The 27678-nt window shown below is 48.6% G+C and overlaps 1 protein-coding gene across 1 annotated transcript; it reads left to right on the forward strand.

Moving 5' to 3' along the window:
* The first annotated feature begins 103 nt into the window (after positions 1-103).
* SNAP29 (synaptosome associated protein 29) lies at positions 104-13066 on the forward strand. The gene is made up of 5 exons (XM_081253331.1): positions 104-485; positions 4992-5188; positions 5972-6057; positions 7495-7593; positions 10351-13066. The coding sequence occupies exons 1-5, from the start codon at positions 249-251 to the stop codon at positions 10506-10508; spliced, it is 777 nt and encodes a 258-aa protein (XP_081109457.1). The 5' UTR covers positions 104-248; the 3' UTR covers positions 10509-13066.
* The last annotated feature ends 14612 nt before the right edge of the window (positions 13067-27678 follow it).

Genomic DNA, 27678 nt, shown 5'->3' on the forward strand with positions numbered 1-27678 from the left:
GGGGGGGGCGGGAGCCGTGCGGCCGAGCTCCGGGCGTGGCCCCACCCCCGGTGCGAGGCACGATGGTCGGCTCCGAGGCGGGGCCTCCGCGAGCGGCTGGCGGAAGGAGTTTGCGCGGCGCCGGCTACGGGCGTACGGGAGTTTCTGTAGGTTCTCTGCGCTACGGCCGCTGCTCTTTGGTCAGAGAGCGCCCCTCGCCTCGGCCGCGCCCGGCTCCTCCCGCCTGCCCCAGGCCGAGCGCTGGCGCCATGTCGGCCTATCCCCGAAGCTACAACCCGTTCGACGACGACGCGGAGGACGAGGGCGTCCGGCCGGCGCCGTGGACGGACAGCCGCGACCTCGCGGACTGGCCCGGCGCTCCCGCCGACCGACAGCAGGCCCTGCGGCAGGAGGTGCTGCTCCGGGCCGAGGCCACGGCCGCCAGCACTGGCAGGTCCCTGTCCCTAATGTACGAGTCCGAGAGGATCGGGGTCGCCTCCTCCGAGGTGAGTCCGCGGTCGCCGGGCTCCTGGGGGCTCGACCGGTCAGCCAGGACGGGTCTTGTACTTTGGTGACCGGACGGTCGGTAACAATCTGTTAGCTACGTAGAGACGCGCGTTTTCACACCCGAAAGGGGCAGTTTGCCCCTGGCGATCTCCTGAACTTAGTCCACAGGGTTGTTGTTTTTCTACGCCTCGTCAGGGGTCATTTCCACGCTGTCCGGTCCAGGTAAGTAGGGATTCTAGACAGCAGACCCCGGGTTAGGGACGTGGAGGGTCTGTTCCTTTTACACATTTCCTGGACAGAAGCCTGGCCCGTGGCTTCAGCCCTTCCCCCTGGAGTGACCCAGCGAGGACTGTGCCTGCTGGTGTCAAGCGTCCGAGGAGATGGACCTTGGGTTCTTCCCGGCACTGAGCGCTCCTCCGCCTCGCTAGGAGGGGGATGAAGGTCTTGTCTGCCTAGACACTGCTGAGTGCGCCGGAGCCCGAGTCTAGGGCCTTACGTTTCCTTCCCGATCCCGACGAAGATGTCCTAGAGAGACAGGGGCGGTCTGTGACAGTCTGCCGTCCCAGCTCAGCTTCTGCAGTAATTCTTAACGTCCATAGGTGGTTTCAGAGAGTAGGACCTTGGGTAAGAGCTGTTCTTTCTTAGGCACCACAGTGTACTAATGAAACAGTTGTGTTGGGCATTTCTTTAGAAAGTTTTAAAAAATGTAATAACCTGTGATTGCTCTATCAGCTAAAAGTAATTCATCTTAAGTATTTGTAGTTGTGGAAGCTAAAGCATCATGTTCTTCCCTGGGTCTCTTCGTAATTCTTTTCTCTGGGAAAGTTCCCTCTGACCTGGTCACTTACAGTCTTGGACAGTTTTGAGGTCTGTCCCATCATTCTCCCGTTACCACTTCCTTGGGTTATCTCCCTTCCCCACTTCTCCTTATCACCAGATCCCTCAGTGGCCCACCTACCTGTCTTTAGCCTCATTGAGGAAGCTTTGCTTGTGTCTACTGGATTCCTACATTACAGTCTAAATGGAAAATGTTGACTTAAATTTGGGAGGATTGCCTGAGGTCTTAGGGCCCAGGTGGAGGGGTCACTTGATTAAGGGTCCCAGGCCCAAGGAAGCCAACTAAGAACTGTTTAAAAAGCCATCTTTGGGGACTTTCCTGGTGGTCCAGTAGTTAAGACTGTACTTCCAATGCAGGGGACGCGGGTTCGATCGCTGGTCAGGGAACTAAGATCCCACATGCCAAGCAGCACAGCCAAAAAAAAAAAGACATCTTTGGCAACTGAGAACGGGTGAAGTAGGAAATCAGAGTGACAGAAAGTAGAATACTGTGGCAGAGGATACCCTGGAATCTGGCTTCTAAGGCTAAGGTGTAGATAGGAGGAGGAGGAGGGATGTTCCCAAGGAAGAGAAGAGTCACGCAAAGGCACTGGCCCAGCGCCGCAGCTCCTGAGCAGGAAAGTGTCGCCCAGGAAGCCTTCCAGGAAAGGGCCTGGAGGAGGAGCTTAGGACCCGGTACAGTCAGAGGGCAGGTCAGGAGTGCCAAAAACACAGAGGATGATGTTGTTTCATAAGGATTGTGGTGACAAACCCCATGCTGCCCCCAAAGTTCCTTCTTTCCTATAATGGGGACTATGAGAGCAAAGGCAGAGTGGCACCTCAGGCCGTGAGGCTTGGCATGGCCAAGCCAGGTGTTGCTGTGAGAGGTACAGTATGATCGTGACTGAGCAGGTGACAGGCTCTGTCATCAGTGCGATTACACATGGAATTTTTCCAGGATTGAATCAGTTCTCAATTATTGGAGGCCCTGGGAGGCAGGAATGGTCAGCAACCCCATCTCCACCCCACCCCATAATCACCAAATTGTCTTACTGTCTTTGAATCCTTTTCATCGCTCTTTCATTCCCCTGGGGGATGGGGGGGTTGGTGGTGAGCTCTGTCCCAGCAGACCCAAATCACCACTAAACTAACCTCCTAACTTAGACAGGTGCCCGTCACATACCCAGCTGAGAGGTGCCGAAACAGGACACATGTTTTAGACTGTGAGGACTTGACTTTTTTAGGCCCAGCGTGGCAGCAGTGGGAAAGTTACTTAGTCAGGTCACCTCTAGTGAAGGAGAGCTGCCCTTCTCCTGAGAAACCTGTAGGGTTCACCTCTCTGGAAGGCTCTCGCCTCAGGTCCTGACCCCACAGGATAGAGGAGAGGTGGGCCGGCCTGGGGAGCACAGTGCAGAACCATAGAGACTTGTAGGCCACATGGCTTTTCCACTTCTCAGGCATGATTTGTTTCTTCTTTTCTTTCCCTAAGGTATAATTTTTGTGAAGTGATAATCCAGTCACAGGGTTCAAAATTGAGATGATACAGAAGGCTGTGAAGGCTCCTCCCACCTGCTGCCCCCCTACCCCCAGCCACTCACCTTCTGTTCCTGCAGTGTCCCTGTGGAGATATTCTGTGTATAAAAACATTCCTATACTTATCTTTTTCCTTTTTTTTATAATTTTAACTTAAGCAGAAGTGTTCTGTATATGCCACACTGCACGTTGCTTGACAAGGTGGAGGGCATTCCATAGCAACACGTGATGTGCTGCTCTTTTTTTTTTTGGCCACACCGAGTGGCTTGTGGGATCCTAGTTCCCCAACCAGGGATTGAGCCCAGCCCAGCAGTGGAAGCGCAGAGTCCTAACCACTGGGCGTTTGCCTGTTTGTGTCCCACGTGGACGCAGTCTTCATGTGCCCTTTCACCACCCTGGCCAAGGAGACGTCCTGCCCCCTCTGGCTGCTGAGCACACGCCAGTGATGTTTTGTGGGGCCCAGGGTCTCAGTTCAGGGAGTCCAGCAACAAACCTTGGATGAGGGCCTGAGTGGCCAGCTTGGTTAGCATCAGCAGAAAGGGAGTCGGGCCAGGATGCTCTCAGCAGCCCGGCCAGCACATCCTACACACAGTCTCGTGCGGGGCCCCCTCACCTCATTGAGTCTTTCCAGCACTTGACAGTCGCCAAACCCTGCTGGGCCTTCGGTTCAGAGAGGTGGGCCACAAGGGGACGGACACCTCTCCAGCCTGGGAACGGAGGCCATCGCAGCCCTCTGTTCTGGGTGTCCCTGTGAGTTGGGGTGGTGCCCTCATCCTCTGGGCAGACCCTTCCCCTCTCCAGATGGGTGGCTGTACTGACCAGAGCCTCCCCTCCAAGACAGCCCGGGCTGGTTCTGATGCAGCCAGAGTTCTTAGCACAACCCTATCCTGAAGCAGAAGCTGATGGAGGGAGATGAACAGCTGCTCGGTTAAGTAATTCCCAGTAGATTTTATAAAGTATCAGTGATTGAATTTGACTGTTGAAAAGTTCTAGGATCAAACTTGCTGGCTCCTTAGCTGTGATGAGGCACCTTGTGAGGCCGGGTCTTTACCATCCAGGCAGGTCATACATCCCACACCAGCGCCGTGGCATCTGGCCGTGTCTGCTGCTGCTTCCTAAAATGTCCACCCGTGGCCGCCATGGTGTCTGGGAGACCTTGCTTTGCTGACCAGGAGTTGTGCTGGGGAAGCCCAGGGGCTGTCTGCTCTGCAGCCTTCTGCCTCTGAGAGTGAGAAGTGCTGTTTAGAGGTGTTGTGGGGGTCCCCAGGGGCACCCTCAGGTTTAACGATTCCCTAGAAGGACTCAGAATTAGTAGAGCTGTTATACTCACGGTTGTGGTTTGTTACAGCAAAAGGATGCAGCTTAAAATCCTCAAGGGAGACAGGCTGGTGGGCAGAGTCCAGGAGAGCAAGCACAGCTTCCCGTTGTCCCCTCTCTGTGGAGTTGTGTGCGCAGCCCGCACTCCCCCCACTGTGACGTGTGACATCCAGGAGGTACGGCTGCTCGCCTGGCTGACTGGAATCTCCAGCCCCTCCCAAAGGTCACGCTGTGTGGCTCAAGGCCCCCCACCCTGTAAACCACATTGCTGATGCAGACTGTCAGGCTGACCTGAGGACTCAGGGAAGCAAAGTCACTCTTCAGGCTAATACGAGGGCAAGGAGCCAGACAAGGCCTTTCTCGGGAACACACGGCGTGAGCGGCCCCAGGCAGCCTGCACATGCAGCGAGGGGCACCAGCCTTTGCCCTTGGTGGTTCTCTTGCCGCCTAAGACCACTCTACACTGCCACTCCTGCCGGGACGGAGCCCCGTATTCGAGCATGTTCACCGCCAGCTCCTGCGTCCCTGCTGGTGCGTATGTGTGTCATGCTCCCTGGGAAGGGGAGTGACATTGATGGGGGTAAATCTCAAGTTTCTAGATTCAGCGTATCGACTCCAGATCAACCTCTGCCTGCTGGTTGTTCAAAACCAGAGTTTAATCGCAATCAGATCGAGACACTTAGTGCTGGCACCTTCCCCTCCAGAGCTCAGGCGAGACTCAGGTTGGGGTGGGGGCTGTGCCATCCCCAAGTGCTGGCTGAGGATTTACAGAGAGCCTGCCTCTGCGGGTGACGGGGAGCTACAGAAGGTGCAATGCCATCACGTCTCATCCTCCCTAGGAGCTCGTGCGCCAGCGAGGGGCCTTGGAGCGCACGGAGAAGATGGTAGACAAGATGGAGCAGGATCTGAAGACCAGCCAGAAGCACATCAACAGCATCAAGAGTGTGTTCGGAGGGCTCGTCAATTACTTCAGATCCAAACCCTCAGAGACCCCACCTGCACAGAATGGCACCCTCGCCCCCCAGCCCAGCAGCAGGTGAGTGGTGCCCGTCTGGCCAGAGCAAAGCAGCAGAGGGGGGTTTAGTGCGGGTGGCCGAGCCTTTCAGGACACTTTTCATGCCTTAAAGGGACCAAAGGACCCTGAAAGTTACTCACTGGGAGGGATTTGTCTTCAGACATTTTGAAACAAGAAGCGTTCTCCACTGCTCTTGATTGTGTGGATGTGACCGCTGTTCAGTCTGCAAACTCTGCGTGAATTGGGTCTCCGTAAATTACTGCTCCTGGTAATTTAAAAGAGAGAATGTTCACTCTAATCAGTATAGATGTGACTCACTTCACAGAATTTTTGCTTTAAAAAGTCTTCGTGTACAACTTCCCCATATCTAATTCAAGTTGCCCATTGATTATCATTTTAAAATCAGAGATTATTTTCCTCAAAATTTTTGGCTAGAGGTATAATAAAATCATACTGCAATTTTGGCTGGCATATAAATGTCGTGTGTTCAAATGTAAAATAATTCAGTTTTTGCTAAAACATGATGGTTGCTCGTATGTCAGATCATTGTATCTGTCTTTTATTATAAAGACAATATCACCATATTACAGAAAATCTACACCTTATCTACCGTAACACAAAGAATGTAGGTTGCTCCCCTTATTCAGTGTTTTCATAATTGCAGTTAGAATATTCATTTGGCTTTGTATCTTGGTCAGAAGAGGCATTTGATTTTCTCACGTGGGCACTGTTAGAAAAGACTGCACTGTCACAGGTGGGTTTCCTTTCTAAAAGTTTTCTTTTTCTCGTAACTTTTATCCAAAGGTTGAAAGAAGCCATAAGTACAAGCAAAGACCAGGAGGCACAGTACCAGGCCAGCCACCCAAACCTCAGGAAGCTCAATGACTCAGGTCAGTGCTCCCGCCCACACCCGGGTTCTGCGGGGACACCTTGCACTGGGTAGGGGCGTCGGGGGCCCCAGTGCCTCTCTCAAGGAGCTGGGGGTGTGCGTTATGGCGGGTTCAGCCCTGCTCCCCTGTGGAGGGAGGGATAAGGAAGTGGGAGCCCGGCCTGTATAGCTCTGAGATCTTCAGGCGGGGAAACACCTATGCTGAGTAGGATATGACCCCCCGGACATCCACGGCCTAATCCCCAGGCCCCAGGAATATGTCAGGTCACGTGGCAAAAGGGGAATCGTGGTCGCAGAGGGAAGTACAGTTGCTGATCGGCTGACTTGAGGTGGGGAGATTATCCTGGGTTTTCCGGTTGGACCCAGTGAAATCACAAAGGTCCTTTGCAAGTGGGGAGGAGGCAGAGGAGAGAGTGATGGAGTGAGAGGTTTGAAGGTGCCTGGCAGCTGGCTCTCAGGTGGAGGAGGGGCCGCTGCTAAGGATTGACCTCCAGGGGCTGGAAGGGGCCGGGAATCGGATTCTCCCTAAGTGCCTCTAGGGGAGCCAACCCCACTGACACCTGGGTCTGAGGCCAGGGAGACCCAGGTTAGACGTCTGACCTCCAGAACCAAAGGATGGTTTGTGGTATTTTGTTGCAGCGACAGAAGGAGGCTAATGTAGCCCCCGAGCCCCAGTGGGCGCAGAAGTGGCTGTGTGGACAAGGAGCGTGAGATAGGAGGTGTTTTGTGTCAGATCGTCCCGTTAATATCAAATGATGGGCCCATAAACATCCCTCATCTGGAAAGGAATCAAGGCCTCCTGGGGACTCTGTCGACCCCTAGAGAGCCAGGCACATTGGAAGTAACCAGATGCTTCCCATGCCGCCTGCGGGCACAGCCAAGGGGAGGCCTGGCGGAGGAGGGCCCGGAGGTTCATCTGGGAAGGCAAAAGCCGCGGAGGAAGTGGGAGAAGACTGTGTGCTGAGGGGCTTCCGTAGGCCATGCTGAAGGAGAGACCCCAAGTCTAGAAAGAGATGGTCCCCAGAAGACATAACCTGGGCGACAGGGCTTTTCTGTGTGCATTTGGAAACTGAGGTTCAGAGAAGATTTCTGAGGGCAAATGTGCATCATTTAACGTTTCTTTTTCCGGAGCCTGTGTGGGTTTGCGTGGTGGCTGCTCCAACTGTCATACCATTACGTGCATGAATCTCTTTCCTGAGCTCGAGGGTCCGTGTCTGACCAGGTGACCCATAGGCTGGGGTTCTTTGATCTCCAAGGGGCTGCCCTCAGGAAGCGTCTCCTTCCCGCCCCTTCCCCATCCCCCGCCTGCCTCTCTCGGTGGCCTCAGAACCAACAGCCTTAGTCCTTCCACCCGTTTTCCAGATTAAGATGAGTTTTGTGAAGCGGAATTTCAAGTGTGTCAGTTAACCGTCCTCCCGGTGTTTCTTTGTCAACTCAGACTCCATCCCTGGAGGGGCCGATTCTGCCACGAGCTCCGAGGCTTACCCAAGGAACCCGCACCTGCGCATCTGTCACCAGAGGATCGACAGCAACCTCGGTAAGACCAGAGCACTGCCACCAGCACCACGGCTTGTGTGCACCGGGGCCCCCCATTGTCCACCCCTGCACACACACACGCACGCGCGTGTGCAACATCCCAGCCCCTCACCCTCTCTGGGGTCTGCCCGCTTGTCTCCATCCCCACCTCTTGTCTGAGAGGTGACAGCGACAGGGTCAGGGTCTGGGGACTACCCCGTGCAGCCTGGGCTCTGCCCACCCCCCTCACCATGCGGCCATGCCACCCTGCTTCCTCCGTGTGCCCTGGGCTCGGGGAGGGTCAGGTGAGCAAAACTGGAAGGCTCGCGGGAGGCGGCCCAGCAGGTCAGGCATACATAGGGCCAGCAGCACCTTGGCCGCGTGACCAGGCGCCCTGCTTCCTGGGCCTCGGGCTCCAGGGTGCCCTGTTGTAACCACATACCTGCTGGCTTCTCTGGTGTCTCCCTAACCAGTCTCCAGAAACACAGGAGAAGTTCAGTTTTGTCCCTACTTTACACCCAGGGCCCAGAAGGCGAGAATGGAGAGAGGAGGGGGTCATTTGCAGTCGGGTGGAGAAGCTGGCCCCTCAGCAGCCCCCTCTGACCTTTGCTCCCTGCGTGTGAACCTCCCCCATGGCCACCCAGGTCACTTGTCAACCCTCCTCCCCCTTAGGGGATGGCAAAGAGGGTGAGACAGAAAGGAATGCTTCCCCTGCTCTCTCCTCCCAGGGGACACGGGCCCCCAACTCTCCCAGGGCAGTGCCCACTCCAGCAGCCTGGGCCACTGGTACAGACAGCACGTGAGGCAGACCCACATCCTTTGTTTAACCTTCATTTAACCTTTGTTTCTCAGCACATAGACACATTGTAGAAAACTGTGAAGTTAGGCAAGTGCCCTAAGGAAACCAACACCCAAATTCCACCGTCCAGCAGTGACAGCTGCTTTGGTGTCATTCCTTCTGTTTCTCCACCCTGAACCCCAACTGCTCTCTGCCCTCGGAGCCCAGGGGTACCCCGGAGGTCACTGCTTGCTTGTCCTCTGGACTCGGCCCTGGAGCCAAAGGTGTCAGGCAGAGGGTGCATCTGCCAGGCCTGGCTCCAGAGAAACACAGGGACTGGCGGGCCCCCCATCCTTCCCACCAAAGGTTTCCCCACCAAGAAAGGCTGGCACTGGTGCCTGCTGGGGGGAAGACCTATGCAGGGGGCGAGATTCAGGAATGCAGGGAGTGCAGCAGGAAGAAGACCAAGGACAGCCCACCCCAGAGGCTGAGAGTATGCATTCGGACAGCAGGGTGAGCGGGACACAGAGCAGGCCCGTCCACGGGCCCTGCTGATGGGGCCACACCACTGCCCCGGGCAGGTCCCTCTGCCTCCTGGATGCCCGGCCCTGCTGGCGGTCCCTTGCCAGGTGGCCCTCCCTGATCCAGCTTCTCACCCCAATGCAGCTCCTTGCGGGTCCCAAGCCGTCCCAGCTGCCGGCAGCTCCCTGAGACCTGGGCAGCCTTACAACTGTCAGTGTCCATGGGACACAGGGGCACAGGCTTTCTTTTCTTTTCTTTTTGTTGTTTTTGTTGCGTTGGGTCTTTGTTGCTGCACGCCGGCTTTCTCTAGTTGCGGCAAGCGGGGGCTACTCTTTGTTGCGGTGCACAGGGTTCTCATTGCGGTGGTTCCTCTTGTTGTGGAGCACGGGCTCTAGGCATGCAGGCTTCAGTAGTTGTGGCACGCGGGTTTAGTAGTTGTGGCACATGGGCTTAGTTGCTGTGTGGCATGTGAGATCTTCCTGGACCAGGAATTGAACCCATGTCCCCTGCATTGGCAGGTGGATTCTTAACCACTGCGCCACTAGGGAAGTCCCAGGAAGACCACTTCTAAAAAATCAGATTCTGCTTAGATTTATGGTGCCATTGCCAACTATTTGTGTATTTTGACCTTTTTCACTTAACGTTTATCTTTAACTTAGTGAAAAGGCTTGCAAAGCACCACCTCTTCTGTTTTCCCCCAGCTCTTAACTAGTAAAAGGGCAGAAAGCAGCTCTGGGTGTGACCCCATCCCCACACCCTGTGCACATGCACACACACATTCAGGGCACACACGTGCACACACACACACAGGGAAGGGGCTTTATATTCATCTGGACAGAGTCAGTCACATCACGACTCCCCTCTGCAGTCTGCACAGCCCCATCAGGGGACCCCGGGCCCCTCGGCTGGTCTCCTCCCCACTCATGGTCAGTTCTTTCTTTGTCACTGTGCTAAGGAAGCCCTTCACATACTCGAGGCTGACCATGTCCTTATAGACTTTATTCCTCTTAAAAATGAATTGGGATTGATTTTTACAACTTTTTGTAAAAGAAGGGAAATACTTATTACAAAGACTGGAAAAGCCTGAGGTGTATCTCAGATGTGTTTCCAAATGGGGATCTTCTTCTTTGCCACTCTGGACCTGTGCTTGACCCAGCTTTAGGGAGCTGGGGATGTAAGGTTCAAAGACAGCTGAAAGATATGTGGCTCTATATGAATTTCTAAAATAAACACCGTGTGCTAACAGTGGGTGTCCTGGTGGGCGGCAGGGAGGAGTGGCTTTCCCGTTAAGCACTACTGCTTTCTCTTCACTTGCACATGTTTTGGAGCATGTAACCAACGCCCTGGCATCTGGCCTGTCTTCCAGGGAGGAGGGGTCAGTGACTGCAGTGCTGCTGAGCCCATGGTGGGAGCATCTGGGGATGCAGGTCCCGATGCTATGACTTGGCTCAGGCCCGTGTGTGCTCTCCTGTCCCGCAGATGAGCTGTCCGTGGGCCTGGGCCGGCTGAAGGACATCGCCCTGGGGATGCAGACGGAGATTGAGGAGCAGGACGACATTCTTGACCGCCTCACAACCAAAGTGGACAAGTTAGACGTCAACATCAAGAGCACAGAGAGGAAAGTTCGGCAGCTTTGAAGATGGAGGTGGATTTCCACTCCATCGCGATGAAAAGATTTGAAAGGTCTTCTTTTAAACGCCCAAGAAATTTCAGTTATTACTTTAGAATGTGATTTCACATGTGTTTGCAAATGTTGTAACAGAGTGGGTCTCAAAAGAGGTTTTATTGTAGAGAAAGCGTGTGCCCCACTTCTCTGAGGGCCCTGACTGGAGGTGTGCGGGCAGAGTGGTGGTCATGCCGGCCTCTGCTTCCGTCTGCTGTGCTTCTCGTCCCCAGGCCTCCGCGAGGTAGAGCGCTGAGGGCCATGTGACCCGTGTTTGTGGGCATCCTTCTCCCCTCCACCCCCACGAGCACATTGTGATGCTCTGAGCCCCTTGGCAGGCATTTGATTTTAGTAGGAGGGGGTTCAGACCAGCCCTGCTCACTGTGACGCCTGGAAGCACATAGGGAGCTGGGTGAGCCCCGCTGCCCCTGCGTGGGGTCAGGAACACGTTCTGCCCTGGCTGGAGGCTCCCTGGCCAGCTGGCTGAGGCCTGCAGAGCGTGAGAGAGGAGCATCACACAGACGTGCTCCACCAAGCTCTCTGCCCTCAGGTTACCTGGACCAGGCCCCCCATCCAAACATGTTTACTTGGTGCCTGGGGTCCCCTGGCCCATCCAGCATTCCCACCCACTCTTCTGCGCTGCTGGCAACATGCCTTGACCCATCACTTGATTCTCTGGCCCCAGTTTTAGGACTGGAGCTCCACTAGTGACGCTGTCTGTGCACAGAAGGATATGGCTTTAAAAAAAGCCCAGACGTTATCATTCTACCTGGCCTAGCTTGTTCTCTCTTTATTTTACAAAAAAAGAGAATCATTTAAAAGTACTAATTAAAATTGATTTCTGTACTTAAAGGAATTTCTTTACGCTGGTACCTCCAACAAAATAATTGAAGCCACGAGGTCCTGGTCTTTTTAAAAGCAAATAAATTAAAATATTTTGAAGATGGTGAAAGGGACTGATTTTAATAAGACAGATTAGGTTGGAAACCTTAAAATCACAGTGCCTTTCACCCTGAAACCTGGCCCCAGCACAGTGACCTTCACCACTTTGGTTCAGTAGAATATAAACAAAGTCCCTTAAAGCAAAGGAACGTCTTTAAGGGGCAGCAGCAATGCAGCAGCGTTTATGTAGCAATTCAAATATAAAAGTTCCATCCCATAATGCCTGACTTTCCTAAAAACACTGACAGCCTCCGTGGGAAGACACATCTTTCTGTCATGTTCCAGCCGCCCTGCGAGTCTGACCCACATCACTGGGAATGTCACAGGGCATGCGGATGCCGTGGAAGGTAATCAGACCCACATCTGCTTATCACGAGCCCATCATGGTTGTTCTCCTGGTAACTGGAAAAAGGAAGAACTTTACATGTCCACCTGGCCCACACTGAACGAGTTCACAGGGCCTCCAGCAAAAAGGCTGCTCCGAAGCGTGACACCAGGATGCAGGGCAGCCTGGGGGTGCCTGTCTACCCAGCATCGTTCCCGGGTTTTCCTCCCTGATGCCTTCCTCAACGGGTGTCATAACTGTTCCTGCTCCTTGCCCTCGGGCATAGACATGTGGAGATTAGTCAGCACACCTAGACCTGAGCCTCTCCATTCAAATAAATACAGACAAAGGCCACTGCCAAACACTGCAGCCCTCCTCTCACATAATGGGGTTAGTGATTTAACCAATTTGAAGCAAAGTAGCACCTTATTTTGTGCCTTTTGTTGGATTGATAAAGCCGATCACCACCACCCCCTTTTTTACCCCAAGCTGTGGAGGGAGGGTTGCCCTCACTCTTCTAGAAACGCTTTCCTCACACGTCTCCCCGTATATTTGGTTCTGTTCTTGTTCACATTCCTCATTCTAAGGCCTGGGCCAAGGGCCTGTCTCATCCTTGTGCTGGGCAGCATCTCTGCCGGGTCCCCACCTGTTCCCGCACCCACTGAGGGCCAGTGGCTGCTGCCTCACACAGCAGAGCCACTCACACTCTCAGTGAACAAAGCAGGACCAGAGGAGCCTCCAGGACCTGCGTGTGGTGACTGTGAGCAGAGGAAAACTCTGCCCTCTGGACACACGTGTCAGGGAGACACGGGGGTGCCCGGCCGGGGTTGTCCTTCTTGCCACATGGGGTCCAGAAGACAGATCTGGAATTCCACGGTCGACCTGGAAACAAACGGTGCCTTCCAAAGAGTGGCTTTTCTAACTCAAGGTTGGTTACATGTTAAGTGTGCTCCTAACTTAACAATAAGCGCGTTCTCCTTCGGAGGAACTTTCTAACATAGTGATCTGTAGTTAACAGTGGCAGGTTGCCTCGTGGATGTCTTTTTTGCGTTGTATAGGAAAGGAGACCTGAATTTACCTCAGGTGGCAAGAATGGAAGTACATAAGTGCATTTTAATTTCTCTTTCTTTAACTTCTTTTTGTGAATATGTGATTTTTTAAGAGTACACCACACCAATTTAGTAAAAATCTTACACTTTGCCTACATAGGCCTTTTCTGCAGAATTTTTAAAGTCACCAATGTCGTTAAGCGTCTTCAGCTCTGATGGGTGAAATGTGTACAAAACGATGAGCTAGTTGTTAAAAGTGCACACGGGAGGAGGGGCTTCTGCTCAGAGTGTGTCAGAGCAGCTCTTGTACTTCATGCCTTCAACTCAGCAAATGACCATATTCCTTAAAATAAAATGTGAAGTTGTTTTTTAATCAAACTTTGCCTCCTGTGAGGTCCTTTTCAAAGAGCTGGTGGCGGTGCGGGGGAACCCTCCTTATTGAGCCCTCAGGTGTTTGGTCCTGGCTGCCACGTCTCGTGCTTCTTGAAAGCCTGTCAACCTATCTGTCCTGCCTCCCAGTGCCTCTGCAACGCTGTCTAGCTCAGGGCTTGGCACACCCTCAAGGGCCAGAGATTGGATGTTTTAGGCTCACAGGCCAAACAGTATCTTCACATCGTCTTCCCTGTGTCCATCCCTAATGACCTCACTTTAAGTTAATTACCTCTGTAAAGACCCTGTCTCCAAATGTCACGTTCTGAGGTTCTGGGGGTTTAGGGCTTCAACATATTAATGTGGAGGGGGGTGGCAGGGACCTGACATCTGACAGCCTTTATCTTCTTGGTGGGAACAAAGAGAGAGGACAGTAGAGGTGGATCATCAGGGAAGGGCTGTCAAAGGCCCAACTGAGATGCGGACTCAGAAGGACCCTAGTAATTAACACCTTTTATAGACTTTTTTAAATAGTGGGGTTTCCAGCCCTGGAGTCACCAGGTGCTTTTGGGGCTGGAGTTCAAGAGTAGGCCTCCTGCCTGGGGCAGCCAGCAGAGCCGAAGAAGGCGAGTGAGAAGCCAGAGCTCTGGCCTGAGGCCTCGGGAGAGGGTCTGGCTCCTTGATCGGATCACCAGGCTGAAGTGTGGGCGCTGGCCCTGGCACTTGGAGCAGAGGATGACTGACACGGATCTTTGCACTTTAGTGTCTCAGATTCTCCCAGAAGAATTCTCCCGAAGTCTAGGCAGGACCCGACTTGAAAGTAGGCCAAGAGCCAGGAGTGAAGCAAGTCCCATGAACGTGCACAACACTGCTTCCCCCACAGAGGCGGCTTTTAGGGCTTTGGACCCACAGAGGCCAGAGACAAACCTCAAACCACGGGCACCTCCAGGCCATTTAGAAGTTAAGTCAAAATCAAGTTCTGCTAGGGTTTGATTGACTGTTTTTTTAAACATTTTACTTTGAAGTTTCAGTTCTTGGAGACAGGCTGGTGCTAATCATGCCACCCCACCACTTAAAAACCTGCTCTGGGGCTTCCCTGGTGGCGCAGTGGTTGAGAGTCTGCCTGCCGATGCAGGGGACACGGGTTCGTGCCCTGGTCCGGGAGGATCCCACATGCCGCGGAGCGGCTGGGCCCGTGAGCCATGGCCGCTGTGCCTGCGCGTCCGGAGCCTGTGCTCCACAACGGGAGAGGCCACAACAGTGAGAGGCCCGCGTACCACAAAAAAAAAAAAAAAAAAAAACCTGCTCTGGGGCTTCCCTGGTGGTGCAGTGGTTGAGAGTCCGCCTGCCAATGCAGGAGACACGGGTTCATGCCCCGGTCCGGGAGGATCCCACATGCCGCGGAGCAGCTGGGCCCATGAGCCATGGCCGCTGAGCCTGCGCGTCTGGAGCCTGTGCTCCGCAACGGGAGAGGCCACAGCAGTGAGAGGCCCGCATACCTCAAAAAAAAACAAACAAACAAACAAAAAAAACCCTGCTCTGGCTCCCACCGTGGTTACAACAACAGTGCTTTTAGGGGAACTAGCACATGATACCACTTCCACAGCCCCAAGTAGGGGTTCCAGGCCCACAGGCCAGAGCGGGCCGGTTTCTTACAGAGGCTCACCAAAGTAACAATGACTATTTTATTTTATTTATTATTATTTATTTATTTTTGGCTGCACCCCGCGGCTTGCGGGATCTTAGTTTCCCGACCAGGGATTGAACCCGGGCCCCAGCAGTGAAAACACCGAGTCCTAACCACTGGGCCACCAGGGAATTCCCAACAACGACTTTTAAAATGAGCTAGAAGGCCATAATTACTCATTTACAACAAGAAATATAATTGTCAAACAATTTAAGCTGGAGTGTAAGCTGCAAAGTCGATGGGACTCCAGAGCTTGTGCCCAGTGAAGGGCAAACACTCAGCAGGTTTCTGTAAATGAATGGCTTAAAAAAAACGAAGGCCAGAGGGCAGTGAAATTCTTGTCCAGTGGACACATGAAAATGTGCTCAACATCACTAGTCATCAGGGAAATGCAAGTCAAAACCACAATGAGATATCACCTCACACCTGTCAGAAAGGTTGTCATCAAAAAGATAACAAATAAAAAGTGCTGGTGAGGGGCTTCCCTGGTGGCACAGTGGTTAAGAATCCACCTGCCAATGCAGGGGACACAGGTTCGATCCCTGGTCCGGGAAGATCCCACATGCCACAGAGCAACTAAGCCCACATGCCACAACTACTGAAGACCATGTGCCTAAGGCCCATGCTCCACAGCAAGAGAAACCAGCGCAGTGGGAAGCCCACGCACTGCAACGAAGAGTAGTCCCTGCTCAACGCAGCTAGAGAAAGCCTGCGCACAGCAAGGAAGACCCAGTGCAGCCAAAAATAAATAAATTAAATAAATTAATAAAAACCACAGTGAGATATCACCTCATAGCCGTCAGAAAGGCTGTCATCAAAAAGACAACAAATAAAAAGTGTTGGTGAGGGGGGCTTCCCTGGTGGCGCAGTGGTTGAGAGTCCGCCTGCCGATGCAGGGGACACGGGTTCGTGCCCCGGTCCGGGAAGATCCCACATGCCGCCGAGTGGCTGGGCCCGTGAGCCATGGCCACTGAGCCTGCACGTCCGGAGCCTGTGCTCCGCAATGGGAGAGGCCACAGCAGTGAGAGGCCCACGTACTGCAAAAAAAAAAAAAAAAAGTGTTAGTGAGGATGTGGAGAAAAGGGGAGACCCCTGTGCGCAGTTGGTGGGAATGTGAACTGGTGCAGCCACTGTGGAAAACAGTGTGGAGTTTCCTCAAAAAGTTAAAAATAGAACTATCATATGATCCAGCAATTCCACTTCTGGGTATTTATCCAAAGGAAACGAAATCACTATCTTGAAAATGTATCTGAACCCCAATGTTCACTGCAGCACTATTTACAATAGCCAAGATGTGGAAGCAACCTAAGTATCCATCGACAGATGAATGGAAAAAGAAGATATGAGATACACATGCACCCAAATATTATTCCGCCATAAAAAAGAAGGAAACCCTGCCATTTACAATAAAATGGATGGAACTTGAAGGCATTATGCTAAGTAAAATAAGTCAGACACAGAAAGACAAATACTGTATGATCTCATTTATATGTGGAATCTAAAAAAAACAAAAACAGGTTCTTCCCTGGTGGTCCAGTGTTTAGAACTCGGTGCTTCCACTGCACGGGGCACAGTCGATCCCTCGTCAGGGAACTAAGACCCTGCAAGTCACGTGGTGGAGCCAAAACAAATAAATAAATAACAAAATAAAATAAAAACAGAGAGCAGAGTGGTGGCTGCCAGAGGTGGGGAATGGAGGTGGGTGAAATGGGTGAAGGTGGTCATAAGGCACAAACTTCCAGTTATAAATAAGTTCTAGGGATGTAATGGGCAGCATGGCAACTGTACTTAACAACACTGGATTGTGTATTTGTATGCTGCATACTTGAAATTTGCTGAGAGTATAAATCTTAAAATTTCTCATCACAAGAAAAAAAATGGGGGGAGAGGGATAATTGGGAGTAGGGGATAAAAAAATTAGAAAATTGAAACTTATATGAGGTGATGTCTGTTAACCAAATTTATCATGATGAAGGGAGTCAGCTCAGTGCTCTGTGATGACCTAGATGGGTGGGATGGGGCAGGTGGAGGGAGGTCCAGGAGGGAGGGGATATAGGTATACATATAGCTGATTCACTTCATTGCACAACATTGTAAAGCAATTACATGCCAATAAAAATAAATAAGTAAAAATAAATTTTAAAAATTTACCACGGTGATCATTTCACTATATATACATATATTGAAACGTGTTGTACACCTGAAACTATTACAAGGTTATGTGTCAATTATGCCTCAATTAAACTGGGGAGGGGGAGTGAAATTCTCACTAACACTGCAAAGCCCATTCCCTCCCTGTGGGAAAGCTATTGGAGAAGCCAGGTTAAAATCAGAAGATCTCTTGGTGCTTAGTCCTCTGTAGACTGAGCACCACCAGGCAGGGCTGTGTGGTTTTCACCTTTGCACCCCACCAGCTCCCAGAAGATGCTCAGCACACATGGGCCAAGTGTATTCACCCCCTAGAAGTCCATTATCTCAGGATCTTAGAAAGGGCTTCTTTCCTGAATTCCGGTAAGGGGCAGTTTTAGTCTGGTTTTCTTGAATATCTACCCAGAAGTCATTTTTCTTCTTCCTGATGCCAAAGCCCCAGTCTTGTTCAGTGCAAGTCAGGCAAGGGTGGCCCACTCTTGCCCGGTCGCTTTAAGAATAAGAATGTGACCCAATGGGTCATGGGTCAGGGATGGGAAGGGGAATCCCTCTGGAGGTTTCCAGAGGAAGTGCTCTTTGCCCTTAAAAAGGGATACAAAGGAACAACAGTCCTTCCTCCACTGGGCCTCGTCATGACTGGATTGGGTGAGGCCTGGGGTAATTGCAGCCACCTAGCCACCAGCCAGAGGATGAAGCCAAAATCTGAAGGTATTTAGACCAAGAAAATCAGAGGAGGACTTCCCTGGTGGCACAATGGTTAAGAATCCACCTGCCAGTGCAGAGGACACGGGTTCGAGCGCTGGTCCAGGAAGATCCCACATGCTGCAGAGCAACTAAGCCCGTGAGCCACAACTACTGAGCCCATGTGCCACAACTACTGAAGCCTGCTGCACCTAGAGCCCATGCTCCGCAATAAGAAGCCACCGCAATGAGAAGCCCGTGCACTGCAACGAAGAGTAGCCCCCACTCGCTGCAACCAGAGAAAGCCCGCGTGCAGCAATGAAGACCCAACACAGTCAAAAGTAGATAAATAAAATAAATAAATTTATTTTAAAAAAAGAAGAAAGAAAATCAGAGAAGCAGACCCAGGGTCTGGACATCCTAGTTCTTGAGCTGCCTGACTACAGCAGCGCAGTGTGTTATGGGGAATGACAGATACCCTTACTGCTTTGACTATTTTGAATTAGAGTTTCTAATCATCACAGCAGAAAGCTGGCCTAGGAAAGATGGTTATATCATGAGTCCATGGTGAGTAAACTCTCCTAAGGTCTCTGAGTCATTCTAGAGCTGCAGGAATGGAGCCATCTGATTGCCTAATTGCAGGAGGGTTGAACCCCAAGCTGAGTCATCAATGCTTTTTAATAGGATTTGCACTGGGAATTAAGAGGATCCTAGGTGATCTGGGGGGTTAAACAAAAATGAAGTCTTCATCTTCAGAAGCCAAGATGTTCAGGGGAACTGCTATTATGATGGGTAGGAAACTGAAATGTGTAAAGAGGGACCTGAGTAGGAAAAAAAAGTGTTCATGCTTTCAGGCTAGCTTTTGAAGGTTTCATTTTGTGTGAGGAAAGGGATTGAAGTTTTCTGTCCACCGCCTACATCATTAAAAGGATGTTCTCTGGGAATTCCCTGGCAGTCCAGTGGTTAGGACTCTGCACTCTCACTGCCAAGGGCCCAGGTTCAATCCCTGGTTGGGGAACTAAAATCCCACATACAAGCCTCGAGGTGCGGCCAAAAAAATAATAATTAAAAAAAACTTCAAATAAAATTAAAAAATAAAAGGATGTTCCCGTATAGAGATGAGAGCACAAGGAAAAGCTATTTTAAGAAACTTTGTCCCTCAAATAGAGGTGGTAATCCCAGGATGTGATGCAAGACTCTCGCAGCAGGTAAGCCAGAGTCCTAGTTTTTTTCAGGCAAAAATCTCTAGTTCTGGCTCTATTACAGAATGGCCACCCTGCCTCCCATAATGGGACCTAAGTATGGCCTAAATGCTATATTGTGGATTGAAAGTTATCTTAGAATGAGTATCAAACTATTACTATTACTTAAAAGGCAGGGTTTCAGCTGCGGGACAAGTCAATCACCATTGTCCTACTCATTGTGGAAGGGAAAAGATATTTCTCTCAGATGGAAAGTCAAAACTGAGCAGGAAATCTCCAGGAAGTACAAGTCAGGCTGCACATTAGAATTAGCTAGGGGCTTCAGAAAATACTGACATATGAAAAGATTCTCAACCTCACTCCTAATAAGAGAAATGCAAAATTAAACTACTCTGAAAATTTTTTCCACCTATCAGGTTGCAAGAATCTGAAAGTTGGACATATAATTACACCAATATCCGGTTCTCCTCTACTTCTGAGAATATGGAGAGAATGCAATTCCTGCTCTCTCTTCATTTAGGCTTGTCATTTGACTCATCCTCATCTGTAAAATGCAAGTAGAATTAACCTACTTCCTCTGGGATGAAACATTTAATAGCTGGTGCTATTCAGCTAAAGAGACTCTCCAGTTCTGCTCCTCAATTCAACAATAGTGAGAAGTTCAAGTGTTGTGCTTGGTGTAGCCTCAGGACCGTGGTGCTTCCACCAGCGTGGATTGCTGAGTCAATGCTCAGAGGAACATGCCCTGTCTATGACTAAGTCAGAAATAAACCTTTCTTGTCTTAAGCCACTGTTGCATACACCCAGCCTGGTCTGACACACACTGTTGATGAAGCTGTGGGGAAACAGGTGTTCTCTTCTGTTACTGCTGAAGGACAAAATAGTATGTTACAGAGGGCAATTTGACCATATCTGTGGATGTGCATCTATCCTTTAATCTGCAGTCCCATTTCTGGGAATTCATTCACAGAAAGACCTGCTCTTACAGACTGAATGTTTGTGTCCCCCCAAAATGCATAAGTTGAAACCTAATCCCCAATATGATGATGGTATTTGGAAGTGGGGTCTTTGGGAGGTGATTAGGTCATGAGGGTGGAGCCCTCATGAATGGAATTAGTGCCCTTACCAAAGAGACCCCAGAGAGCTCCCTTGCCCCTTGCACCATGTGAGGACACAGGAACCAGGAAGTGGGCCCTCACCGGACACCAAAATCTGCCAGCACCTTGATCCTTGACTTCCCAGCTTCCAGAACTGTGAGAATTGAATTTCTGTTTATAAGCCACCCAGTCTACGGTAGTTTAACAGCCCAAACAGATTAAGACACCTGTATACATGTGAAATTACAGGCATACAAATACAGTTATACATAGTGACATTGTTTATAACAACAAAAGTTTGGAAATAATTTGAATATCTGTCTATGGAGGCTGGTTACATAAACTATGGTATATCTTCACAATGGAATAGCATGCAAATGTAAAACCAAACAAAAAAAAAAGTTCTCTACATACTGATACGGAAATATTTCCAGGATATCTCATTAGATTTTTTTAAAAGCCAGATCCAGAAGAGTGGATAAAATGTTTCCTTTAGTGTAAGAATGGGGGAAAATAAAAATATTCTTCTTTTTATTTGCATAAAGAAACACTTGGATAATACACAAGAGGCAAATAAAAATGGTAAAACAGGGACTTCCCTAGTGGTCCAGTGGGTAAGATTCCATGCTCCCAATGCAGGGGGCCCTGGTTCAATCCCTGGTCAGGGAACTAGATCCCACATGTGTGCCACAACTAAGTCCGCATGCCACAACTAAAGATCCCACATGCCAAAATGAAGATACTGCGTGCCACAACTAAGACCTGGGCTGGCCTTAATAAGTAAATTTTTTTTAAATGGTAAAACACAGGGACCTCCAAGATAGATGGGGTGGGAATAAGACTTCTCAATGAATATCATTTGTATCATTTTTGTATTTGAACCATATGAATGCATTACATATTTTTTTATTTTTATTTTTTTTTTCTTTTTGCGGTATGCGGGCCTCTCACTGTTGTGGCCTCTCCCGTTGCGGAGCCTAGGCTCCGGACGCGCAGGCGCAGAGGCCATGGCTCACGGGCCCAGCCGCTCCGCGGCATATGGGATCCTCCCAGACCGGGGCACGAACCCGTATCCCCTGCAACGGCAGGCGGACTCTCAACCACTGCGCCACCAGGGAGGCCCTGCATTACATATTTTTTAAAATACAGTACTCAGGTCTCCCCATGTCAATTCAATTAAATTAGTCTCTTGAGTTGAGGCCTGAGCTTTTCATTTTATGCCACCCAGGTGATGAAATGTTAGCAAGAGTTAAGAATAGCGGTTTTTTGCCTCAGTCTCAGATGAAACAAGGGATTAGAGAAGTAGTTTTATGTTGCAGGTGTGGGTAATATTTGGCCCGTGCTCTGTATTCTAGAACCTAACTCTGGTAGCTCAAGTCAGTCCTTGTGGATGTAATCCTATACCTGGATGAGGGAGCTCCACCTGGGATGAGTGTTGATGGTGCTGTGGATGTAACAAGGAATCATGTGCCAGGCTGTCTGGGGATAAATACTGTGAAACAGAGAACTGACCAGACATAGAGATGGAGTAAGAAGCAAACCAGTACTGAATGTATTTATCAGGGGTGTGTGGTTGTAACCAGGGGTCTGTTTCAGGGAAGAGAATATCTATTAGAAATTCTGGGTCATACTGGGAGCAGGACAAAAGGCACACATTCAGTATGGAAGATTTTTGATCTAAAGATGGCAAATCCATGGGCCAAATCCAGCCCACTGACTGTTTTTGTGTGGCTTGTGAGCAAAGAATAGTTTTACATCTTTACATGGTTGGAGAAGAAAAATCAAAAGAAGGATATTTCATGACACAACAAAAGTATGTGAAATTCAAATTTCAGGGCCCATAAATAAAGTTTTCGTGGACAAAGCTACACTTACAGATGGCCAAAAAGCACATGAAAAGATGATCAACACCACTAATTGAGAAATGCAAATCAAAACTACAATGAGGTATCACCTCATACCAGTTAGAATGATCATCATCAAAAAAAAAATCTACAAACAGGGACTTCCCTGGTGGTCCAGTGGTTAAGACTCTGTGCTTCCACTGCAGAGGGCAAAGGTTCAATCCCCTGGTCAGGGAACTAAGATCCCACATGCCGTACTGTGCAGCCAAAAAAAAAAAGAAAAAAGAAAAAAAAGAACTGAAAAAAAAAAGAACTACCATATGACCCAGCAATGCCACTCCTAGGCATATACCTGGAGAAAACCATAATTTGAAAAGATACATGCACCCCAATGTTCATTGCAGCACTATTTACAATAGCCAGGACATGGAAGCAACCTAAATGTCCATCGACAGATAAATGGATAAAGATGTGGTACATATATACAATGGAATATTAGTCATAAAAAATGGAGAAAGATGTGGTACATATATACAATGGAATATTAGTCATAAAAAAATGCCATTTGCAGCAACATGGATGGACCTAGAGATTATCATACCAAGTGAAGTAAGTCAGACAAAGACAAATATGATATCGCTTATATGAGGAATCTAAAAAAAAGGGTACAAATGAAATTATTTACAAAACAGAAGTAGAGTCACAGATGTAGAAAACAAACTTGTGGTTACCAGGGGGTAAGGGGGGGAGGGATAAGTTGGGAGATGGGGATTGACATATACACACTACTATATATAAAACAGACAAACAACAAGGACCTACTGTATAGCAGTATAGCACAGGGAACTCTACTCAATACTCTGTAATGACCTATATGGGAAAAGAATCTAAAAAACAGTGGATATATGTACACATATAACAGATTCACTTTGCCGTACAGCTGAAACTAACACAACATTGTAAATCGACTATATTCCAATAAAAATTTTTAAATAAAATAAAATTTCCAGAAAAAAAAAAAGCTACACTCACATCCATTGGAATAAAGCCACATGTTGTCTGTGGCTGCTTTTGCACTGCAATGGCAGATCTGAGCAGTGTGACAGAGGCCGGGTGAGCTGCTCTCATCCTCTGCAGTGATGACTCAACAGCGTTTTGAATGCCACGTTATCACTGTCTCACAGCATCTTATTTTTTTATTGCCAGTGCACATCCATGGTCAAAAGAGGAAAATCAGACTTTGAATATCACAATTTTAAGGTAAAGTGGCGTGTAGATTATTTTGTTATTGAAGTCGACAGCAAAACATTGGGTTGATGCAATGACACTCCATCTGTGCTAAAAGAATGCAATATACATCAACTTAGACTAAAGCAGTCATCATTGTATTCCTAACTCAGAGGAAACCAACAGTTAGAAAAAAATAGAAAATTTCAGATGGAATATCTCATTGGAATTTCTTCACAAAAATGAAAAATGAAAATGAGGTTGCCACCAGTGGGTTTCCAAGTGTCTGATTTGTTAGCCAGAGAGAGCCACTTACTGATGCTAAGTTAATTGAATTGTGTTGATTTTAGAAGCCAAAGAAAGATATCCAGATAAAATAAACTTGCTTTAGACATTCAGTGAGAAAGTTGCTCAAAGACTTGAGGATATTGGGAACACCATCAATGGTCAATTAGAGAACAGGATAGGGAATTCCTTGGTGGTCCAGTGGTTAGGACTTGGCTCTTTCACTGCTGTGGGCCCAATCCCTGGTCGGGGAATTAAGGTCCCACAAGCTGCTTGGTGCAAACAAAGCAAAACAAAAACAAAAACAAAAAACAGGACAAATTATTGTGAGTGATTTTCCTTGATTATCAATGAGTTGATAGATGTCACCAATACTGTCCAGTTGCTTTTATTTGAGGTGTCACTGCTGAGTTTGATGTCACCAAAGAATAAGCCTCTTTGGGACTTCCCTGGTGGCCCAGTGGTTAAGACTTCACCTTCCAATTCAGGGGGTGCGGATTTGATCCCTGGTTAGGGAACTGAGATCCCACATGCCTCGCAGCCCCAAAACCAAAACATAAAAAAACAAAAGCAGTATTGTAACAAATTCAATAAAGACTTTTAAAAAAATGGTCCACATCAAGAAAAATCTTTAAAAAAGAAAAAGAATAAGTCTCTTTGAAGAGTCTGCATGGAACAACTAGTGGCAAGAATATTTTCAGAAAAGATGAGAAATCACTAATTAGACACAACCTGAAGGGGAATCTGCTAAGATGTGTTATGTTTGCTGGAGATAAAAATGTGTGAAGCAGAAGGAGGCCTACTTGGACAAATTTATAAAGCTCTAGAAAATGTAAGGCGTTTAGAGCCTATGGTTATTCATTGTACTCAAATTACTCATCAGGAGCTAATTTGCAGAAAATATTTGAATCTATCATGTGTTATTGAACTAGAGTTACCCACAGCAAACTTCCTTTGCTATTGTTTTTAATCCATCATCAGATCCGTGAATTTTTGTTAGAATTAGAAGCTGAATAGCCTGAATTGCCCCACCACATAGCAGTTTGATGGCTTAGCAGTGGTCAAGTTTTATTGCAGTTTTTTTCAGTTCAGAGCCAAGGCTGAAATTTTTCACAACAGAGCACCATTCTAAACCATTATCACTGAATAATTAATGGCCTTGGAAATTAGCTTTTGCTACAGACTTGATAATGTTTCTCTGTGAATTCAACCTAAAATGACAGGGCATGGGAATTCCCTGGCAGTCCCGTGGTTAGGACTCTGCACTCTCACTGCTGAGGGCCAAGGCTCACAATCCCTGGTTCAGGAAATCCCATAAGCCATGTAGTGAGGCCAAAAAACAAAAAGTAAAATAAAATAAGATGACAGGGAAAAACAGTGCTTATATGTGAAATGTATACCGCGGCAGTCATTTTGACAATAACTAATGTTGTTTTGAATCACAAGGAATGTTAAGCTGCTTTATACACTTCCTGTGCTGTCAAAAGTTAAAACAAGAGGCAAGATCTCATTCCCACACAATTTTGCAGCAGATATATTTTCTGAGCTCCAACTACAGTTCCAGCAGAATTTTTCAGAACTTGATGCCAAGTGCAATGGAAATTTCCATATTTCAAAATCTATTTAATTGGGCAATTGAGGAGTTTCCACCCAGCCTTCAACTGAAGAGGATTAATCAGCAATGTAAAAACAAGCTAAAAGGCAAATATCCAGAGAAGAATCTAAGAGAATTCTATACATGCCATCCCACAATGAATATGCTCAATTAAAATCATGCAGCATTGGCAGTGCCATCTGGCTGAGAGGTATTTTCAAAGATGAAATATACAAAGTCTCATTACAGCTCAGCATTGACAGCTCAATATTTGATGACAGGGTCACGGATTTTGAAACCCAATTAAGCAAAATATTATCTCAAAAGAATTCCATTATTCTCATCAGTATACCTGGATTATAAAAAAGTTACACTCAATTACTATGATATTTTGAATTTCATTTTCCAAAAAATTTTTTGTCATTAGACAAGAGAACATTCCACATAGGTAAAACAGGTGGTGCAAATATTCTGAGGTATTAAGATGCTCCTGTTTTAGAGGACTTTCTATAGAAGCCAGTGAGGAGAAGCAGGAGACTGGAGCAGGATTACATAATATTTCTTGATTTTCCTCTTGTCCTGTAAAGCCTAAAATATTTACTATCTGGACCTTTACAGAAAAATTTGGTGACCCCCCCGGGGCTAAAGGGTTGCACAGAACTGACTTCTTCGAGATAAGTGTGAGAGGGGAATCAGCGTTCCTCTGGGTGAATTTCACTAAAGGCACTCCAGAATGCTCTGAAATCCAGAGGAAACAAGAAAGCCTGCCTTCTAGCTCAAGTGACAAGATAGTGGACATTTTATAAAAGAGGTGACAGAGCAATTAAAACTAAATTAGAAAATGCTAGGGGGACCATGACCACACTTTAAAACACTGGAGTAAATTTGGCCAGTGTTTTCTAGAGGGGTCCATAGAGCTTCCGCATATGGCAGCCAAGCCTCATTCAGAGATGTCACCCTCGGAAAGAAGTGATTAGTAAGTTGATATTTTAAATAGTACAGCATGGGACTTCCCTGGTGGTCCAATGGTTAAGACTCCGTGCTCCCAATACAGGGAGCCTGGGTTTGATCCCTGGTCGGGGAACTAGATCCCGCACGCCACAACGAAGATCCCACGTGCCGCAACTAAGACCCGGCACAGCCAAATAAATAAATAAAAATAAATAAATAGTGTGGCATGGAAAATTATAATGGGGATGTGAACATTATTTTATTAGTATTGCAGAAGCAAACTAATAGGAGGGGAAGAAAAAGAAAATAATCAATAAGCTCCTTTAGGGAGAGAAACTTGGAAATATACATGAAATGTGGGGAAGTAGTGACTGAGAACTGCAGAGCCAGAGGGAAAGTTTACTGCACGGAGGGAAAGGTCTCCAAGGACAAGTCTAATTAATGCAGCGGAAACAGGTCAACCAGTCCTCGTGGAGAGCGCACCTGAGAACCGCTGACCTGATCAAGTCAGTGTGGTAAACACACTTCCTGCTTCTCCCCCTACACAATCACACCTCTTCTACCCTCAGTATCATTGCTAGGAAAGATCCCAGGGCAGAAGAGAGGGACAGATGCTTGTTCTTCTGGGTCCTTAGTAAGGCAGTAATCTAGGGAAGTCGGCCTGGCCTTAACCATCACCCGAAGGGTTGGACCTGCACAGATAGGAGAGAATAAAAAGTCAATGGCGGGTCCCAAGGTTGTGTCCTCAGTTCAGAGGCGGCCTCGGGGATAGGAAGTCAGGAATCCTGGCAAGTTGCTCAAAAAGCCTTGTCAGTCCTTTGAATCTAAACCGTAAATATCTTAGAATACAAGTGTAAGTATAGTGCCATCTGGAAACCCTGGGAATGAGCAAGCTAAGGCAGAATCACAAATCTTTATGTTCTAGACCTTTTTTTTAATGCTTCCTTGTTGATTGTCCATTCATTTCCATTTTGTTATCTCTTAGCATCTAGAACGTTTTCTGGAAAAAAAAATTTTAAGCTTGTCTCAGGTGTGCTAAGGAAAATTAAAGTACTTAATTTTTTTACTGTGAAAAATTCCAAACATATAGGAAAGTAGAATAATATAATTAACACAAACCCTCCCCCCCCACACACACAAGCACATCAGGTCTCCAACTTCAACAATTATCAACAAGGCCATTCTGGGGACTTCCCTGGTGGCCCAGGGGTTACAACTCCGCACTTCCATTGTGGGGGGCATGGGTTAGATCCTTGGTCGGGGAACCAAGATCCCACATGCCAGGGGGTGCAGCCAAAAAAAGAAAAAAGCCACTCTTGTTTCACCTTTATCCAATCCACACCCTATTCCCCACTGGACTTTTTTTTTTTTTTGGCTGCGTTGGGTCTTCGTTGCTGCGCGCGGGCTTTCTCTAGTTGCGGCGAGCAGGGGCTACAACTACAACATTGCGGTATGCGGTCTTCTCATTGCTGTAGCTTCTCTTGTGGAGCACAGCCTCTAGGCACGCAGGCTTCAGTAGTTGTGGCCCGTAGGCCCTAGAGTGCAGGATCAGTAGTTGTGGCACATGGGCTTAGCTGCTCCGCAGCATGTGGGATCTTCCCAGACCAGGGCTCGAACCCGTGTCCCCTGCATTGGCAGGCGGATTCCTAACCACTGCACCACCAGGGAAGTCCCAGGGGGAATTTTTAAAGAGGGGAGCGTGGCACTCTGGCAGCAGAATGGTGGCGGTATCTGAAATCCAAC

This window comes from Mesoplodon bidens (genome assembly GCF_964165515.1).
Source record: "Mesoplodon bidens genome assembly, chromosome: 13".
In the NCBI taxonomy this organism is placed as follows: Eukaryota; Metazoa; Chordata; class Mammalia; order Artiodactyla; family Ziphiidae; genus Mesoplodon; species Mesoplodon bidens.